General features: G+C 44.4%; 1 protein-coding gene across 2 annotated transcripts in view; it reads left to right on the plus strand.

Moving 5' to 3' along the window:
* AKAP12 (A-kinase anchoring protein 12) overlaps window positions 1–20,901 on the plus strand; it is a 101,570-nt gene that overhangs the window by 73,197 nt on the left and 7,472 nt on the right. The window contains exon 1 of one of the 2 annotated variants that reach the window (XM_030316592.1): window positions 3,520–3,674. The exons of the other annotated variant lie outside the window; for it this stretch is intronic. Coding sequence (XP_030172452.1) covers window positions 3,650–3,674 — 25 coding nt within the window. The 5' untranslated portion in view covers window positions 3,520–3,649. Of the gene's footprint in view, window positions 1–3,519; window positions 3,675–20,901 lie in introns of those variants that run through there. 2 annotated transcript variants of the gene reach the window in all.

Below are 20,901 nucleotides of genomic sequence, written 5' to 3' on the forward strand. Positions count from 1 at the left end.
CTTTGCGCCCCCCTGGGAGGACTGGGAGGGCTGACCCCTTCACACATCCTGTGCTGTCAGAGGCTAGCTCGGATAGTTTCTGAAGTGAGCTACATTAGAGTGTGCCCACTTTGGCCTCCGGATGTGTCTGCCACCAGATGACCTCCCCAGGGCCAAGGATAATCTTTAACTGTATCCCTGGGTGCACAGCATAATTAACACAGAGCCAGAATGTGGCAAAGATTTGTTGAACAAACCATGCAGATTTGGGAAAACACCTTTTCTGTCCTCTACCTATTTGTGATATGGTAAGTATCTTCCAGAACATAATTTGTGCTTTGGGTGATGGTCTCTTCCCCTATAACTTTGCTTTAATAAAAACAGGGAATGGAAGTGATAACAAAAGAAAATGTTTGCTGCATTGTATACTGACCCTAGTTCTGATCTTTACTTCTGCTTTCATCCTGATTGATGACTTTTCTTTGTAAATGCAGACACACGGAGGCTTAGCCAGCAGCTGCCACACACGCCCTGTCCTTGGGTTACTCTTAGAGGTGGAGATCAAAGGAGAACTATCTGCTGAGAGTCAACAACTTGCCACCTTTGTTGCTCTGCTCTCTGCCTTGTGTTTTTTTTTTTATTATTTTTTTTTAACGTTTATTTGCTTTTGAGACAGAGAGAGACAGAGCATGAACGGGGGAGGGGCGCAGAGAGAGAGGGAGACACAGAATCGGAAGCAGGCTCCAGGCTCTGAGCCATCAGCCCAGAGCCCGACGCGGGACTGCGAGATCGTGACCTGAATCGAAGTCGGACACTTAACCGATTGAGCCACCCAGGCGCCCCTGCCTTGTGGTTTTAATTACTTCTATAAGAATAGCAGATTAGATGTGTTAGTATCTTTACCAGTGTCTTAAAAAGAAAAAGCTTAACAAAATTACACAGCAGTACATTTATCTTTTTTTTTTTTAATTTTTATTTATTTTTGAGAGGGGGAAGGGCAGAGCTGGGGGGTGGGTGGTAAACAGAGGATCTGAAGCGGGCTTTGCACTGACAGCAACAAGCCTGATGTGGGGCTTGAACTCATGAACTGTGAGATACTTCTTGAACTGAAGTCAGACACACTCAACGGACTGAGCCCTGCCCGCCCCCCCCCCCCAGTCGCCCCTCCATTTATCTTTGCAAGTGTTGTTTGGGGCCTTAAATTTGTAACTAGTGAAGTTTCCTCCAGTCCAGCTCGTGGAGCTTCTGGTGCCGGTCCTTCTGTTAGAAATTGGACTTCCAGGAAGGAAAGGAGCTGGTAGCACAGTTAAGCAAGGTCAGAATCAACAAGACATACCCATAAGTGGGACATGTGTATTTCAGAGGTGGCAGATGATGGCCATGTGCTGTCCCCAACAGCTAGTGCTGAGTAGTGAGGTATTACTGAGACCATAGGTCCCCGAGGTAGTTGGGGCTCCTGGGACAGTTGAAGAAGTGGTGTGGGCTCCATGGGGGCGGGAGGGACGGGGGGACACACTGTTTGGACTGATACACATGCTTAGGAAGGCTGTAGACCAGTCATTTAATGTAACAGACCACCAGTGCAGCCTCCAGAGTCTCTTTTATCCATGATCTGTTACAGCCAGGACTCCCCAGGGCTGGGGCTGCAGGTGTAGGTGGGGAGAGGGGAGAAATACAGAGCTGCTGTGACCCGACCCCTTAACTGTGCACTACAGAGGGACCGGACCGTTCCACCGGCAGTATTTCACACACACCAGACTCTCAGCATAATTGAAGCTATTTGTGAACCCGAGTTAAGAGTCCTCTAGAGAAGATGAAAGGTTAGAAAGTGGCTTGCTTTGGGAATCAGATCCCAGCCGTTAGGACAAGGAGCTCATCACTCCCTGTTCCCACGGGCCCTTAACGGCCAGGCTGGGTGTTTGCTGGGATAGAAGAGAGAAGCCCGGTCAGTGGAGAGGCTGAAACTGATTTTGGTTAACAGGGCTTGATTGCTGGGAACGTTGCCGCCTTAACTGCTCAGTTTAGGCCTGACCCTGGTGTGTTGCGCCTCCTGGTGGCCAGAAGAAGCAACTAAGTTCCAGCCAGCATCTCTGTGCTCAGCTTTTTCTCGACCCTTCTCCCCCACCCTTCTCTTTACTCTGACCACTCTGGTCCACCCCAGGCCTCTCTCTGCCCCCCCCACCCAGTAATGAACAAGATCTGAGCTTCTCCGTCTGAAGAGAAGAGCAATAGTAAACCGTTCTTATGTTTGCCCAGGGGAAGAGCGTGTGGTAAAGGGGGCCAGGCAGGCAAGGCATGTGGTGATAAATAGTACAAGGGGGAAAAGGAGGCGGCACAGCCAGGGAGCCTACACAGACCTACCCTAACAGAAAATTGGCATAGAAAAGAGGGTCAGAATTGTAAGACTTGTTTATCACTTATCTTGTGTTTTTATGTAGAACATTCTAAAGTTTCAGGGGAAAAAAATGTTAAGAATTCAGGGCTGCCTGAAATTTTCAGAATTTTTAATGTAGGTTCTGACCGATTTCCATGCAGCGTTGCTTGTATATTAGAGATAGGACAGTGTCTGTATTTTGGAAGATGGCATAGTTTGATCTAAAAATTTAGTTAACTTACATCATAAAAATAAAATACAGACCTATTGCTCAAGTATTTGGGCTTTTTAAAAGTTTCCTCGAGGGGCGTGCCTGGGCGGCTGTTGGTTGAGCGTCCAACTTCAGCTCAGGTCATGATCTCACCGTTGGTGGGTTCAAGTCCCCCGCCCCCACCCCCACCCAGTCGGGCTCTGTGCTGTCAGCTCGGAGCCTGGAGCCTGCTTCCAATTCTGTGTCTCCCTCTTTCTCTGCCCCTCCCCTGCTCACACTCTGTCTCTGTCTCTCAAAAGTAAATAAAAATGTTTTGTTTTTTAAAGTTTCCTCGATCCAGTGTTGGGGACACAGAGTTTGCCTTGTAACCGCCCATCTCAAAGACCAAGAAATGGAACAACCGAGATCAGTGGCCATCCCCAGATCAGCGCACCTTGTGTGTGTCAAACATGGTGAAAATATGAAATATTCTAGGTGCTAAAAAGCAAACAGTGCTTTGCACCTCATCAGCCTTCACACAAACCAGGATACAGGACGTGCTGTAAAAACTGGCCGTAGAACGTAGTATCTGTGCGGTTATTTGCTTTAAGTAAGGCTAAAAGCTGAGACACAGAAGTCGTAAATCAGCGCCAGGAATGAAGTAACGGCTCTGATAAAATGTTGCTGACTCTGGGTTATGCATCCCAGCAACTTTTAAACCCTCCCCGGGTCGCTTTGCAGAGCCTCGCTGACCATTAACGGAGACCAGGGCGGGGGAGGGCTCCTCGCCTTTAAAATGAAGCACGTGACCCCCGCGCTGTGCCAAGTCCCAGCGCGCGCGGGGGGCGGGGTCCCAGCCCCCCGCTAGGTGGGCGGCCGGGGGTGGGGCCTCCTATAATTAGCGGACGCGATGCACCCTCGGCCCCTTTCTGCCGCAGCTCCGAAGGCACCTTTCGTTGTCCCGGATCCTCTGAGGGTGGCTTGGCGGTTACTCCTTTCTGATCGCAGCGAGGCCGCACGGGGTTGGCAAGACCGCGTGGCGCGTCAGCCCGCCGCCAAAGGCCGGCCAGGACCCGCTGTTCTCACCTGCGGGTGTGCTAGTAACCATGCTGGGCATCATCACCATCACAGGTAAGGCGGGAGCCGGGCCGTTTGCGTTCTGCCCCCGTAGCAGGTGGAATACGCGCGCCCTTCGCGTCTCACCTGCGTTTGGGTGGAGAGTTTCGAGGTCCGTGGCTGAACACACCGATGGGAAGGTCGGCAGACGGACACGAGTGCCAATCAGAAGAGCGTTCGCTCTCTGGCTCAGCAAGAACCCGACACACCCGGCGTTTTCCTTTCGCCTCGGCGGGAGTCTTCCTGTAGGTACTTAGGGGAGACTCTCAGTGTAGTTTTTCAGGGGCGGGAGAACAGCACCAGCTGAAGAGAGAGACGTGGTAGATGGGGGCGAATTGGAAAAATCGGTGTGAAAGCCTAACCTAATCTCTTGTAGCCATAAAAAAGTAAGCTCCTGGTTTTGAGATAATCACGCTATTTGGCCTTTTGACCTGATTATTAGAAACTTTCAGTGAAGGTGCACTTGGCGATTGATGGGGTGGGGGCGGGTCTAAGATGTTAGCTGTGGTTTAAATGATGGTTTTAATGAACACATAGTACAAGGTTGATGGGCTAGCAGGTAGCAGCATTTAGGCACTAATAGTAAGAATGTATGTTTTTAAAGCGTCCTTTCTAGAAATCTAGTTGTGAGCATGAATTCTGATATTTAATTCCCACCCCTATCAAATGAGTTATATATATATATATATATATATATATATATATATATATATATATGTATCAGACTTGGAGAAGGTACTGACAACTTTTCTAAATTGTATTTATTTGATCATTAATCCAATTGTACTGTAGCCTGACTCCTTTGGAACCTGCCTGTTTTCTCCTTCTCTCTCCCTTTACCCCTCATCAGGAAGAAAAAAACTCCCATTTGCTAATTTAGATTTCTAAGATCAGCTCGTTGCTATTTGAGATCACTCACCAAATCTACGTATTTTCTTAAAAGGGCAGTATAGAATTTCTAGACTTTACATTTTTCTCAATAGAATTGCTTCTGCAAAGCCTGGTTCTTCTGTGGAATTTTAAATGAATGTGAAAGTGTAGCAAAACTAAAAATAGCTCTCACTTCCTATAGATTAGCTTGTTTACTTGGAGATTTCCTCAGAATTCCTTCCTCAAGTTAATACTGTAAGCCTTTCTACCATTTCTATAGCATATGAGGGCTTACGAGATACCTAAGATCTATCATCGAATAGACTATACAAAATAAAATAAATTGAAAACAAAATTTTTAATTTTTTCTAGCTTGTGACTTAACTGTGAATGAAACCTAGAAATCCCAAACCCTGAGAGAGGCTGCCTGGGAGGGTGGTTTGTAGGGTGTCACAGCTGGGGGGTGGGGTTCTGTGATTAGAACTTTCTTTTGGGTGCTTTTTGCGTGTAGCACAATCTTTAGTATATTCCCTATCTGGTTTATCACTTGGCGAGTTTCTTACGGGAAAGGAAGGTGTTTCTTTTTCGAAGTAATTCATAGGTAACAAACCTGGGGTACATGTAGGGCTTCTAAAAACTGGTTCAGATAATCCCCATAGGTAGACAAATGAGCAAATAGTTGGAAGCACCGTCTCCTTTTTAAAGGCAGCTTCAAGCAATTGGATTGATGACTTTCTGAGCTTAAATTCTATTATCATGTTGGTATGGAGGATGTGGCAAAATTTCGTGCCAGGAGGTGTACAGAAATTCTTACCTCCAAAAATCGAACAGCAAATAAACATTTTGTGGTGGATGAAGTAGAAATAACAGGGAGTTTGAACTGTCATTTTTTTTTTCCTTTAAAAGTTAACCTGATAAGGAAGATTTATAGTGACTAGTCTTCAGTTGGTCAGAATCTTGAAAAGCAACGAAGGCTTTTAAAACTGGCCTTAAGTGTTAATTAAATATCAGATTACTCATCTACATAATGTGAAAGAGAGTTCTAGTCCTCTGCAGTACTATGTTATGCACGGAGCATTTAAATTTCACAATGAACAGGAAGGGATTGGACTGATAATATTTTTGTGCTTAGGAATGAGTTTCCTTTTCTGGAAGCAGGGAAAAGCTGTCCCTTAAGGGCTGTTATTCTCCCCCACTGCCCATACACAGACGAGTGAGATGAAGGCAGCAGAACTTGAATTGTAAAATGATTGCGTATTCACATTACATACTTTGTCTTTCTTGATATTTTACCCTCATCACCACATGAGCAACCCCTCGCTTAAAAACTAGAAAATAGGGGGTGTCTAGCCAGATCAGTCAGAAGGGCGCTCAACTCTTGATCTCAGGGTTGTGAGTTCGAGCCCCATGTGGTGTGTAGAGATTACTTAAATAATTTTTTTTAACTTAAAAAAAAATTAGCAAACATGTGATCAGATACAATGATGATGGCAGTGTCTTCTCGCCACCAACCTATTAATGGTATGCCAGGAAAAGAAGCGTTTTTTGAATTTCAAAAGGTACTTGGAAAATATCTTCCCTATTTGTTCTAACTCATGCACGTTATTGAGACTATAGATTATCATGAGGAATTAGGACAGCATTGCTCTTTATCTCTAAAGTAAACTGGGAAAGGAAGAATCCCAACATTCATGCAAGTTCTAGATGATTTAAAATGCCTTTCTCTATGCAAATCATACTACAAGATAACAAGAGAAGCCTCCACGTGGCTGCTTGTGTCTCCCATGGAGGCTTTTTGGTATACACCAGAAGCACCTGCGACTTGCCAACTGCCCAATCTGTGTGGCAGTTATCCTTATGCCCCGCAAGAATCCTGCACAAAGTGGTTGTTTAACCCTCTTTTTAAGATGAAAACTAAGCTTTTCTTGGTGTTCCGTAGCTACGAAAAAGCACAGCTGTAGAGTACCTTGTGAAGAGCCTCTTTCTCACTGTGTAAGGGATGTTAATACTGGTTCAGTGTTACCCCTGTTTTCACCTGCCCAGATGTATAAGGAACCATGGAACATCACTACTGAGGCCAAGGCCAATGGTGACTCACCTGTGCGCCTCCGATACGGGGTTTTGCCTCTCTGAGTTTTAATCCCACTTAAACATCTCCCCTTTGAGGTTTTGTGGTTAATGAGCGTTAGAACAAGGGGAGTGGGTGTGTAGGATATAAGGGAAGGATTTAGAATGTAGAGAATTTCTGGAAAAACTCCAGGACAATGTTGCAGATCGTAGGAGAGAGTTAACCAGATCCAGATGTCAGCAGCCAGCAGGCCCGATGTGCCTGGGGAACAGCGCGCTGGTTCAGTTAATGTTGTAGCTTTTGCAATATTGCACTTTTTCTCTGACCAAAAAATCACAGTAGTTGTGCCATGGAAATTTGAGAGCTACGTTTGGATAAAAGCATTGAAAATTTGCAGTAGGTGAGACTTTTTTTCCTTAAAAATTCTAAACTAAAAGGAACAAGTTATACTTTTATGTCTTAATCTCTTAAGTATTTGCAAGAGTGAAAAGAGACTCTGCAGGTTTTGGGTCCTGGAACTGTTGATTGCATATGTGGACATTGGAGTGGGGTGTCTGTGAGGAACACAGCATCCACAACAGCACTGCGACTTTTTGGGGATCATGTCCCTTTTGAAACTTGGGAAGTTGGGGGATTGTTACTTTCACAAGGAAAATGTATATTGGCCCATGCACAATATAGATCTCTTGTGACTGATTTCGTAAAATTGGGATCAACTAACTGGACATTTATCTGGAGATTAAACATTGTTTAGTAGAAAGTGACACCTAAAAAGCTATAATCATTGTCTACCAAAGTGGGTTTCTATACATGAAATGCTTTCAAGTTTTTCTTTCTTTCTTTCTTTCTTTCTTTCTTTCCTTCTTTCTTTTTCTTTCTTTCTTTTTCTTTCTTTCTTTTTCTTTCTTTCTCTCTTTCTTTCTCTCTCTCTTTCTCTCTCTTTCTTTCTTTCTGCTTTTTTCTCTTTCTTGCTTTCTTGCTTTCTTGCTTTTTTGCTTTCTTTCTTAACTTTTTAAAGTTTATTTTGAGAGAGAGCAAGTGTGAGTGGAGGAGGTTCAGAGAGAGAGAGTGAGGGAGAGAGAGAAGCAGAATCAGCCTCCATGCACTGTCAGTGTGGAGCCTGGTGTGGGGCCTGATCTCACGAACTGCGAGATCATGACTTGAGCGTAAATCCAGAGTCCACCACATAACTGACTGTGCCACCCAGGCACCCCTAAGTTTTCTTCCTTGAGACATCATTAAAGATACTTTTCATCTATTCTCAATTTGTTTGACTTCATTAATATTCCCCGGTCCATAGACTTCTTGTTTTTGTTTAACTTTGAGAGGGCTTACTATGACAAAGTTTTACAAAATATTAAGAAATACATAGGAGATTATTATTAAAGCTCTGTTATAAGTTTTCCTATGTTGTAGTAAAGAGAATAATGGCTTATGCTTTTAAAAATGAAACTATAGTTATGGGTGTTCGCTCCAGAAAATAAGTACTACTGGGTGTCACATTTCTTCTCCATTTCACTGTCTGCGCTTTTTAAGGATATCGCTTCATTTGTCTTAGAGAAACATAAGACAAACAAGCTTGCCCAAAGTCTCTGCTGGTAGGACAGCTTCCAGAAGCTGTACTGGCAGTTTCTTTTGTGTCCAGCATTGATCTACTGTGTCGGGTCACCCTAAGGGTTTTCCTTCTAGGGCATATTCAGAAAATTAAGTGCATGAAAACACCTTGTACATCATTTTTTTTTTAAGTTTATTTATTTTGAGAAAGAGGGGAGGGGCAGAGAGAGAGAGAGAGAGAGAGAGAGAGAGAGAATCCCAAGCAGTCTCCACACCATCAGTGCAGAGCCTGACTTGTGTCTCAAACCCATGAAACTGAGTTCGTGACCTGAGCCGAAATCAAGAGTCAGACACGTGACCACCTGAACCACCCAGGCGCCCCATGTACGTCATTTTTTATTTTTTAAATTTTTTAGAATTTATTTATTTTGAGAGAGCACACAGGAGAGAGGCAGAGAGAGAGGGATGGAGAGAGAGAATCCCAAGCAGCTTCCACGCTGTCAACACAGAGCCCGGGGCAGGGCTGGATCTCACAAATCGTGAGATCATGATCTGAGCCAAAATTAGTATCAAGAGTCAGACATTTATGTAACTGATTGAGCCACCCAGGCGCACCCCCATCATTTTTCAACATCCTCTTCTCTGGGGTACCTGGGCTGGCTCTGTCAGAGGATCGTGTAGTCTTGATTCTGTGTTCCTAAGCTCGAGCCCCACGTTGGTTGTAGGGATCACTAAAATAAATTTAAAAAACAAGTCATCTTGGGGCGCCTGAGTGGCTCAGTCAGGTGAGTGATCTCACGGCTTGTGAGTTCGAGCCCCGCACCAGGCTCTGTGCTAACAGCTCGGAGCCTGGAGCCTGCTTTGGATTCTGTCTCCCTCCCTCTCTGCCCCTCCCCCGCTCACACTCTGTGCCTCTCCCCTTCAAAAATAAACATTGAAAAAAGTTTTTAAAAGCATCCTTTGCATTTCCAATGTAATATTTTCAACAGATGCACCCTCTCACACGGGCACATGATTAGGGCCTCCTTCCAGACAAAGGGAATAGAAATGCATGGTTTCTGCGGTAATGTCTGTTTGAGAAACAAGACTTCTGTGACGCTGTTCCCACTGATGGTCGACGTGGGAAAACACGTCAACACAAGCCGTGTACCCGGCAAAGTGGTGTGAAACGTGGCTCTCATGAGCGTGTGGACCATGGCGAGCACTGTGGTCGGTCCTCGTCCTTGTGAGTGGCTGTGGGGTGAGGGGGGGAACCCGCATGTGCCAGCTCTCCCTGCTGGAGGCTTTTCCAGTGGACACATTAACCGGCTTCCTGTCCAAGCCTGTGTGCGGTCTTTGATGCCAGGTAAGAATGCGGGGGTTCTAGCCCAGTCCCCGCGGCAGTGGATAAGCGAACACGGTGTTTGGGCTTTTTTGGGGCATTTGAGAAACTAGCTGGATTAACAGCAGTGTGTTCAAAGTGGGTAATTTGGGCAGTTCAGAATCCCCCATGAGTGAAAAGATACTGACATGTGACATCAGAAAGGCCTACTCTAAAACTAGTTTCTGGGGAAGGACTTTTTTGGGCACCAGGAACGTGTATCCCCCCAATCAGTGATGCTTCGATGAGCGGGGCTTTTTGATTTTCCTCTTCCTATCCAATCCGACAAATCTAGAGCAGATGATCCTGTATGGAGCTGATGTGTTGAAAGTTATAGTAGAGGAGGTTTTGAAGTCATTTAAAAGTAAATTTATTAATGAAACGTTTCTGAGTGTGGTTTTGAATGGATTCTACTGTGCCGAGCCTGGGTTCGGCGCACACACTGGCCTGTGTTTCCTAGGTTATTATCCCTGGCCTTCTGTCTTCTCACCAGCTGCCTTCACTCCCAGCAGCCAAACCTGCTGGTCTGTGGTCCTCTCTTCCAGGCCAGCAGCCTTGCTCCCCATGCTGTGATCTTTAACTCTTTCAGAACCGGCATGCAGACAGCACCTAAAAATACCTGTGAAAAGGTTTCCGCTAACCCCATGCTAGAACGAGGATGGGAACGAGGATGGTCGTGTCTGGAGAGCTCCCCCTTCAGGCAGCACCTGGGAAACGCGCGGTGATTTCATTTTGCTGCGTACAGCCTGGCTGGGAAAGCAGGGGAAGGAGTTCAACACAGAAAGAAAGGCTGTGGCCACGTTAGACTTGCCCTTGGTCCAAAATGGGTAAAGGATCTGCATTCTCACATGGTGCAAATAAAGAAAAGGAGAGGGAGGGAGCCAACCCAAGGTGTTTGTGCCCCGTTTCCCCCCTCGGTATCTGTGATGGGAGTCAAAGAGGTAATTTAGGTATAACATGGCATTCAACTGTACAGAATTTGAAAAGGCACCTGAGCCTTATGTATGGTAGATTTTTGAATCTTCTGGTCTAGGAAATTTGCAAGGTTTCCAGTTTGGGAGAGCCGAAAGCTGTTCAATACTGCCCTCTTCTGTTCAAACCTGGTCAGGGGTTTGGACAGTGATTTATACAGGCGAATATTTGATGCAGAGTGTGGTGGTGAAAAGTTGGGACCGACGAATTGTCTAACAATAGGGGGAGGCAAAAAGAAATTATGCAGCCATTATATCATAGTTTCGAAGACTATTAAGTAACTTACCCAGAAAAAGCTATCACAGTTACTTAATAGTGATCATCTCTGGACATTGTCTTTATGAAGGTCATTTTCCAATTTTTCAAATTTCAAAATCTCCTGCAATTTATAGATCATTTTTGGAATTGGTAAAAAAAAAAAAAAAAGATTATGCTTAAGTAGTTCTGTTTGACGACAATGAGGGAAAAAACCCATTAGAATTTTTGTTTTATTGTTTTATAGATAGCTGACTGATACTTCCTCCTAAGAAGCCTTAGCAGGAAGTACTAAAGGTGACCTATGTTTCAGGTGAGGACATTCAGGACAAAAACTTCAGGAAATTTGCCCAAGGGCCCAGTACTAGATGTGGTGCACCTGATATTTAAACACAGTCTGTCTCCAGAACTTCTGTTCTTTTATCTTCCCCTCTCCCTGAATTGTGTCTCTTTTTGGGGGGTTTGGGAGAGAGTAGTTTTCCTATTAATAATCTCCTTGATTCTTTTATAACTGTAAATTTTGTACCTTTTAGTCACCTTTTTCTATTTAGCCCATCCTTGAGTGATTTTTTTTTTTTTTTTTGAACAATGACTTCAAACTTAACAGAAAGTTGCAAAAATAAAAAAACAAGTACAGGAAACACCTAATTACCCTTAATCTAGATTCATATATTGTTAGCATTTTACCTCATTTGCCTCTTTATTTAGTTTTTTGCTCTCTGTGTTAAGAAAACAAAACCAAAAACCAGCATGCAAGTTCCTGTTATGTCTTACATAGGCAGGAGATGAAAAATTTTCTGAGCCTCTTGCAGATAAGTTATAGTATCATTTCCTTTTAAATACTTATGTTATTTCCTAAGGATAGAGATATTTCCTTTTTTTAAAAAATATTCTTCACATTTATTTATTTTTGAGAGACAGAGAGAGACAGAGCATAAGCACGGGATGGGCAGAGAGAGAGGGAGACACAGAATCCGAAGCAGGGTCCAGGCTCTGAGCTGTCAGCACAGAGCCCGACGCAGGGCTCGAACTCACGAACCGCGAGATCATGACCTGCGCTGAAGTTCACGCTCAACCGACTGAGCCACCCAGGGGCCCTGAGATACTCCCTTTTATATCCAGAGAATGGTTATTAGTATCATATATTTACATTATTACAGTACTATATAATGTACCATACTTACTCAAATTCTGTCAGCTAATTTAACAGTGTCCTTTTTAGCGTTTCTCACCTTGCATTGTAAGATCATCTTCGGTCTTAAGCATCATATTCTTTAGCTTCTTCTTTTTTTTTTTTTTTTTTTTAATTTTTTTTCAACGTTTATTTATTTTTGGGACAGAGAGAGACAGAGCATGAACGGGGGAGGGGCAGAGAGAGAGGGAGACACAGAATCGGAAACAGGCTCCAGGCTCTGAGCCATCAGCCCAGAGCCTGATGCGGGGCTCGAACTCACGGACTGCGAGATCATGACCTGGCTGAAGTCGGACGCTTAACCGACTGCGCCACCCCGGCGCCCCTTCTTTAGCTTCTTTTAATCTGGAACATTTCTACAGCTTTTCTCCTTTAAGACATTGACGTGTTTGAATGTATAGCTCTCCTCTCCCCACTCCCACCACCCTCCTTAGCGTGTTTTTTTTCTCCTATTTTACCTGTAGGTTACTTATTTATTTTTAATTTTTTTTTTCAACGTTTATTTATTTTTGGGACAGAGAGAGACAGAGCATGAACGGGGGAGGGGCAGAGAGAGAGGGAGACACAGAATCGGAAACAGGCTCCAGGCTCTGAGCCATCAGCCCAGAGCCTGACGCGGGGCTCAAACTCCCGGACCGCGAGATCGTGACCTGGCTGAAGTCGGACGCTTAACCGACTGCGCCACCCAGGCGCCCCTATTTTTAATTTTTTAAAGCTTATTTATTTGAGAGAGAGGGAGCTAGCAGGGGGCAGATAGAGAATCCCAAGCAGACTCCACGCTGTCAGCACAGAGCCCGATGTGAGGCTCGAACCCACGACGGTAAGATCGTGACCTGAGCGGAAACCAAGAGTTGGACACTCAACCGACTGAGCCACCCAGGCGCCCCTCTGTGTTTATTTTGAAAGAGAGAGGGAGAGTGTGTACCCGTGAGAGTGGGGGAGGAGCAGAGAGGGAGAGAATCCCAAACCAGCTCCACACTGTCGGTGCAAAGCCGGATGCAGGGCTCGAACTCAGGAACCATGAGATCATGACCTGAGCTGAAATCAGGGGAGTCCGATGCTTAACTAAGTCACCTAGGTGCCCCGGTTAATGTTAAGTTCTTGCCCAATTTCTCCACTGTATAGGGCTTCCCACCCTTTTAATTATTAAACATGTAAATATCCTGCATACTCTGACACCCATTGATCTTGCCTTATCCAGTTTTTATCATAATGCTTGCAAAATAAGGGTCAAGTGATCTTTAGAATCACTATCAATGAGTGGGTGGGTAGGATATATGTGTTTTTTTTAAATTTTAATTTTTAATTTTTTGTGCAATAATGATTTCAGTGGTAGAATCCAGTGATTCATCACATGCATGTAACACACAGTGCTCATCCCAACAAGTGTCCCCCTTAATGCTTCTTGCCCAATCAGTCCATCCGCTGACCCAAAACCCCTCCAGCAACCCTCAGTTTGTTCTCTGTATTTATGAGTCTTTTATGGTTTGTCCCCCTCTCTATTTTTGCTCCCCTTCCCTTATGTTCATCTGTTTTATATCTTAAATTCCACATATGAGTGAAGTCATAGGGCATTTGTCTTTCTCTGACTTCTTTCACTTAGCATAATATCCTCTAGTTCTATCCACGTAGTTGCAAATGGCAAGATTTCATTCTCTTTGATTGCTGAGTAATGCTCCATTGTACATATATATCACATCTTCTTTATCCATTCATCAGTTGATGGACATTTGGGCTCTTTCCATACTTCGGCTATTGTCGATAGCACTGCTGTTTCTTTTTTAAATTTTTTTATTTTTTAAAAATGTTTATTTTTGAGAGAGTGACAGAGTGTGAGTGGGGGAGGAGCAGAGAGAGAGGGAGACACAGACTCTGAAGCAGGCTCCAGGCTCTGAGCTGTCAGCACAGAGCCCGACATGGGGCTCAAACTCACAAGCCATGAGATCATGACCTGAGTCCAAGTTGGGCGCTTAACTGACTGAGCCACTCAAGCGCCCCTCTTTCTTTTTTTTTTAATAGCATGACTATAACCATGAAAAACTGCTTTTTACACTGCAATAGATAGAATTTAAATTGCTGTCTACATCAGACATAATAGCAGTTTTCCCATCCAAGTGTGGGAGTTGAGATGTCTAAATACTTTTTCTTGTCGTAAGTTACATTGACAAATTATAAAATCTTATCATGATTTATGGAAAGTAAGAATTTTAGCACTTTGAAAGTGTATGAAATTAATTTTTCCTTTAAAAAGACAAACTTTTTTTTGTTCCTTTTTAAAAAAATTTTTTTTCAATGTTTATTTATTTTTGAGACAGAGAGAGAGACAGAGTATGAATGGGGGAGGGTCAGAGAGAGGGAGACAGAATCTGAAACAGGCTCCAGGCTCTGAGCTGTCAGCACAGAGCCCGACGCGGGGCTCGAACTCACAGACCACGAGATCATGACCTGAGCCGAAGTCGAACGTTTAACCGACTGAGCCACCCAGGCGCTCCTTGTTCCTTTTTAATGCATTGACTCTCTAAGTGTTTCTCTCCAGCCTTTGGTCCCCCAGAGATGCCACACCCCCATTATATGACACTGGCCAAGTCCTATGACCATTAAAAAAAAAATAGACCGTATTTTTTTAGAGCAGTTTTAGGTTCATAGCAAAAACGAGTAGAAAGTAGAGAGTTCCTATATGCTCCCTGCCCCCCTCACATGTGCTATCAAATCCCTCTTCCACTAACAAATCCCTCACCAGAGTGGTACATTTGTTACAGTTGATGAAACTACATTGACCTGTCATTATCCCCCAAAGTCTCTAGTTTATATTTGGGCTCACTCTGGGGTTTTGAACAGATGATGTGATAATCCTATGTATCCACCCGTATTGCCTCATGGTATATAGTTGACCCGTGAACAACATGGGGGTTAGGGCTCCCCAGTTGAAAACCCATATACAAATTTTCACTCCCCCTCAAAACCTAACTACTATTAGCCTGCTGTTCACTGGAAGTGTTACTGATAATGTAAACAGTTGATTAACATATTTTGCATGTTATATGTATGATATACTCTATTCTTATAATACAGTAAGCTAGAAAAAGAAAATGCTATTAAGAAAATCATAAGCAAGGACGGTGCCTGGGTGACTCTTGATTTCGGCTCAGGTCATGATCTCGGTTTGTGTGTTCCAGCCCTGCCTCGGGCTCTGCGCTGACAGCATGGAGTCTGCTTGAGATTCTTTCTCTCCCTCTCTCTGTGCCCCTCCCCCCCATCAAAAATAAACATGTTTAAAAAAAAGAACGATAAGAGAAAATACATTTGCAGTATTGTGCTGTACGTATTGAAAAAATCCACATATAAGTGGAACTGCACGATTCAAACCATGTTGTCGAGGGATAGCTCGTTTCACTGCTGTAAAAATCTTCTGTGCCCTGTCGATTCATCCTTACTTCCCTTCCAGCCTTTGGCAACACTGACCTCTTTATTGTCCCTGTAGTTTCGCCTTTCCCAGAATGTCATATGGTTGGAATCATACAATACATACACACCCTTTAAAGATTGGCTTCTTTCATTCAGTGATACACATTTAAGGTTCCTCCGTATTTTTCCATGGCTCTGCTGGCTTATTTCTTTTTAGCACTGAATAATATTACATTGTCTGGAGGCACCATAGTTTATTCATCCATTCACATAATGAACATCTTGGTTGCTTCCAAGTGTATGCAATTACGAATAAAGCTATTAACATAACTATAAACATCCATATGCAGGTTTTTGTGTGGACGTGTTTTCAGCTCATTTGGGTGAAGTACCAGGGGGCACGGGACATGGTAAGAATATGTGCAGTTTTGTGGGAAACTGCCAAACTGCCCTCCAAAGTGTTTGTACCATTTTGCATTTCCCACATGACCATTTTTGAAGTCCATTTACTCCCCAGTTGGAGGGACAAGGTGAACTCTCCCTTCAAACCCTAAGCCTTTGTGACTCTAAATGAGAGCTTTGCGATGGGAACCTGCGTGACGTCCCCGATTCTTGTTCTAATACTCAAGACATTGAAAGTTTTTGAAACAGAACAAACTCATGCACAAGATCCCGCTATCCCTCGAGCCATCGCCCTGTATTGCGATTTTGGAGGCCACCTGCCTTCTGGCCCAGATAAGGAGGCGGGTCAGGGATCCAGCAGTATTTAGGTTTAGCGGTTTGGCAGTCATTTAGCCACGAGAGTTTTGGTACTCGAATGTGCGTGAGTTTGAAGAGATCACATCAAGGTGAAGCACAGGGCCCCCAGGAACCCTTCTTTGAAGGCCCGTGAAACCAAAGCCCTCGGCCACTGGGCCACGAGGAGACTGTGCCCTCTGTGACGCACGCGGTGGCCCCCAGGGGGCGCCCTCGGCATCGGCACCGGTGTCCGTCCCGCGATGGGGCAGCCGGGGGAAGAAGCCTGGGCCTTCTCGGGCCCTGTGGCGCCGCCCCTGCCGGAGGGTGCACACGATGCCCTGGTGGAGTAACCTTTGCTGTGAGTAGCGCGCCCCCTGGTGGCTGTCGGCCCGGGGACGCGGCGGGTGGGTCGGCTTTGAGAGCCACCCGCTGGACCTTTCGTGAGTGCCGGCCACCCCTCGGCGTGGGGGCTTCCAGCCTGCCTCCTTTCCCTTGCTCTGACCAAGCCCTCGGCATGGAAGCCCGCGGGGAGGTGTTAGGAAGGGACCCGGCGGCCCCGGTACAGCCGACGCCCTGGGGTTCGGATGACCCAGCGGCCCGGCTCGAATACGAAGCCCGCCCTGCCGCTCCTGGGTCGTGTCGCGTTTGCTGCGGGCCGGAGCGGCGGTGGAGCATGTGCCCAAAGCCTGTGCTCCCGGAGCAGTGACCCCACCCGGACCCAGGCCGCTCGCACGCCGCTTCCTGCCAGGAAAGGACACAGCGCGAGGACTCAGGCGTGAGAGGGGCGTCGGGCTTGGCCCGAGGTGGTGGCCGGCCGGGGTCACCTGGGAAGGTCTTTGCACAGGAGGATAAAAAGAACATGATACAGGTCTCAAAAAATCACTAGCATTTACCAACGGCCAGAAACAGCTTGGAGGAGAGCGAATGGGGGATGTGGCACAGGACAGACGGGCCTTGCTTGTTCGGCCGCACCGTGGGGAATGTGTAGCCGACTGCGTAACAGGAAAGGAGGCTGAAAGATGGAATCCAGGTTCCAGTGCGTTTCCCAGCCATCAACCGTGGTTTGGGGCAGAACAGGCACCTGTAACGTGGAAGGTGTGGTCGGAGTTGGTTTTTTGTTGGTCGTGGTAGTGGCTGCAACTAATTGACCCTTGGTTGCCAGGCTGGGTGGCTAGGAAGATTGTGTCGGAAGTCCTGCAGCCATTAGGGGTAGGTTGCAGCATCACTTTGTGATCAAAGAGGTATTTTAGGAAGCAGAGCCTCCCTGGAAGGTCTGTCCCGGTTCGGGAGGGCGCGGAAGGGAAGTAGAAGCTGGAATGAGGGCTGAGTTCTGCTGTGTGGCTCTTAACCCAGAGCACAAAGGCCCCTCCTGGGCCAGCAGTGGCCCAGTCTGGAAGGCTGTTGTGACAGCCATTAGCTCCTAGGATTCCTTAGGTCAAAAGACACGGCAGACCAGTTAGGATTTAAATGTCTCTTGTGATCCTTAAAAAAATGTGTTCAGCCTGTCTATCACTCTGTCTAAAGAGAACAACTCGTATTGCCAGGCTGCGCCGTGACGGTCAATAGCTGTTTTGTTCTGCCAGTTGACAGCTGTTAATCTTTGTCTCTCTGGCTTTGACCGTACACATTCCAGTCATCCCAGAATTTAAGAAAAAGTGTTTCAAATCGAAACAGATTTGGGAGCATGGAGGGGAATTAGGGAGGAAGATGGTAGGTACACCACCTGTTTTCTCCCACCGCGTTAGCAACACGTCTCTGCGTTTTCTAATAAATTTTGGAAAGGTTGGGTGAGGAGTGTTCTTTTTCTCTCCTACGTTGCGGGCAGGAAACTTTTAATGTGTATTCATGGACATTTTTAGTAAAATTGTACGAGAACGGACTTTATTGTTGGGGTTTAACTTTTTTTCTCTAGCGTATTTTCAGCGGTAGTAGACACCTTTTTTTTTTTTTTTTTTTTAAAAAGGTCACATCTCTTGTGTGGCGTTAAAAGGGTTTGTGGAAGGTTTTTCCTGTGCGTGTCCTTGCATCATTTGGGGAAATTTGTAGAAAGCGGTTCGTGTCATGGAAGTGGACTTAATTCAAAGAAACCTTTAACCTTTACCGCAAGCAGGTTTATAATAGGAACACGTGGAAATTTACAGCATTTTTGTATTTGAAAAGGTTATATACGTGGTGCCAAAAAATAATGGGAAGAGCATTCCCGGAGGACTTCTGGAGGAGGTCTGTCTCCTGACTCGAAAGAAGTGTCCGGGGATACTCTAGGAAGCCCAATGACATACATCTAGACAGTCTCAATTTTTCTTTCTGTTGGAATGTTTGCCACAGTGTGGGTGCTGATTATTTCTTTATTCTTTATAAAGCTTCAAGTTGCTCAGAAACGTGTATTTCGTAGTGATTTTTTTTTTTAAAGGGAAATCAGGAAGTGTACTTCAGATGAAAATAATGAGACCCTTGGTTTTTCTTCAGACCTCCTTCTCTGTCTAAAATATTGAGTTCTCTGTTGTTTTTTTTGAATTTGTTATTTATTTAATGCTACCTCAGACGCTGATGTCAGGTAGAATCAATGCGAATTGGCTTTTTCTTACAGAAAAAGGTAGAGACGACGATGTCACGGTCAAAGGCCCTGTCCACACGGTGCCATGTGCTTAGTATGAGAATGCTTCCTTAGTTTCTCTTCCTTATGGTCTGCAGAATAAAATAAAACCCACCCAGTACTGCGATAGAGACTTGTAGACACAGATTGTAATAGTTCACATCAAGGACAAAACTATTCTCGTGGGAAAGAAAGATCCTATAAGCTGGGTAAAGTTACGGATTTGGGGAAGCATGTTGTTTTTGTCTTTCCAAATATATCTGTATTTCACATATTTATGGATATGTTCTATGTGTTGGTATGCATACCGTTTATAATTACTGAGCTTCATCTTCTGCTGTGGGCATTAAGTGTATTATTACAATTAAGACCTTTTCTGTGTTCACTTTAATTGACTTTTTTCTTAGAGAAAGCAGTACATATTCTAGAGGGAAAATTGATACAAGCAAAACTAAAATATATCACATTTCCATCCCCCAGAGATCATATGTGAGGTAGGTGTGTATGTGTGGGGGGTGGGGGTTAAATGTGATCATATTGTATATACTATGTGGTAACCTTCAACTCTTTTGTTTTGGTGAAAATCCCATCTCCTCTAATCCCAAATCATACTCACATTTTCCCAAGAAAAGCCAAAACGTCCTTTTGTTAGTTTGCCCTAACTAATATCCAATCTAGGACCATGCCCAGCCTGACTTACTGTTATGCTTTTTTTAATTTATTAATTTAGCTCTGTACCCCTCCCTTTTATTACATCACACTGACTTGTTTTTTAAACATGAGTTTTTAAATTTAAAAACTGCGGACAAATACACACACCCATATACACTTGACCTAATCTACCAGTTACTGATATTTTAGCACATTCTCTCCCCTGCCCCCCACCCCAGCCCTCAGTGTCTCTCCTTAAACTGTTTGAAAGTTACTTGCGGACAGTCTACGTGCGTTTTTGTTTCATTTTTGTCCCTTGTGACATTGATGTGTCAGACCAAGCTAGTTGTCTTCTAGAATATCCTTCATTGATTTATCTGATTGTTGCCTTACAGATTCCATTAAACATTTTTAGTAGGAATACTGTAGGTGATTTATTGGCCTTCTCAGTGCCTCACATCAGAAAGCATGCTGACAGTTTTGTTCTGTTATCAGGGATGTTAAGTTTAAGGCAGTACCTGCCAGATCTCTCCACTGTAAAGGAAGTTTTTCCCTTTTGATCTGTGTGTTAATACTCTAAAACTGTAGGTTTCCTGACAGCCTTTCGCCCAAAGGTTTCTAGCATTTCTGGATCTTTGAATGAGTTATTACAAAGGTATGGGTAAAGAGCGGTTTCCTTCATCTAATGACAAACAGCCAACTAGGCTTTTCCAGATAAAATAACCACTTCAGCTATAGTGAATCTGACAGTTTCCTTGCTTTGTGTTCTTTTCTATGAAAACTTTTCCCCTGCCCCTGTCTTTTTGTTTGTTTCTTTTTGAATGGCCGATTTTCATGGTGATATGACAAGCTCCAAATTTATCAGTCACACCCACCTTCAAAAGAGGAAAATTTCCCGTAACCACACTTGCCATGAAACAGGGCTGCATTTTACTTTCTTTTTCACATAACGAGAAATGATTTTTACCTTTCTAAGCAACTGGAAACGTCCAGTGCAACTGGCCCTACAGGTGAACCGAACTACAATATGGCTTTCTTCTCCCCAAATAACTACAAAAGAAAATCCACTTATGTGTATCGTACTTGATGAATGACATAAGTCCATCTTTAAATACCACATCGCTCCACATCTTGAAGGCTGAAGAGCTGTTTGTCCTGGTCTAGGAAGAGCCTATGTAACTCGCTATAAAAGAAACATCTTTGTTAACTCTTGTCCTTAATAAATAATATGTGAATCCCGATGCAGTAGAATTTTGAATTCTAAAGAAAATGACTATAGATCAAAGTGGAAGGTATATCTAGATTTAGTGATTGGTCTTTCTCATAAGGAAATACTGCCTGTTCCCTAGTTACTTTTTTAGTATCACTCTTGATTCGTGGACTCTTGTTTTGTGACCCATCATTGTCATTGTTGTTTGCCATGCTTCAGCTTTTGGATGCCACCTTTTTAAAAAAATTTTTTTATTTGAGTATAGTTGATACACAATGTTACATTAGTTTCAAGTGTAGACATAACGATTCTACACGCTTCTGGGTGGTGCTACGGAGCACCTCCTTTCTGTTCCTCACTTTGCCTGACCCGGC

Source organism: Lynx canadensis, chromosome B2 (assembly GCF_007474595.2).
Source record: "Lynx canadensis isolate LIC74 chromosome B2, mLynCan4.pri.v2, whole genome shotgun sequence".
Taxonomy (NCBI): Eukaryota; Metazoa; Chordata; class Mammalia; order Carnivora; family Felidae; genus Lynx; species Lynx canadensis.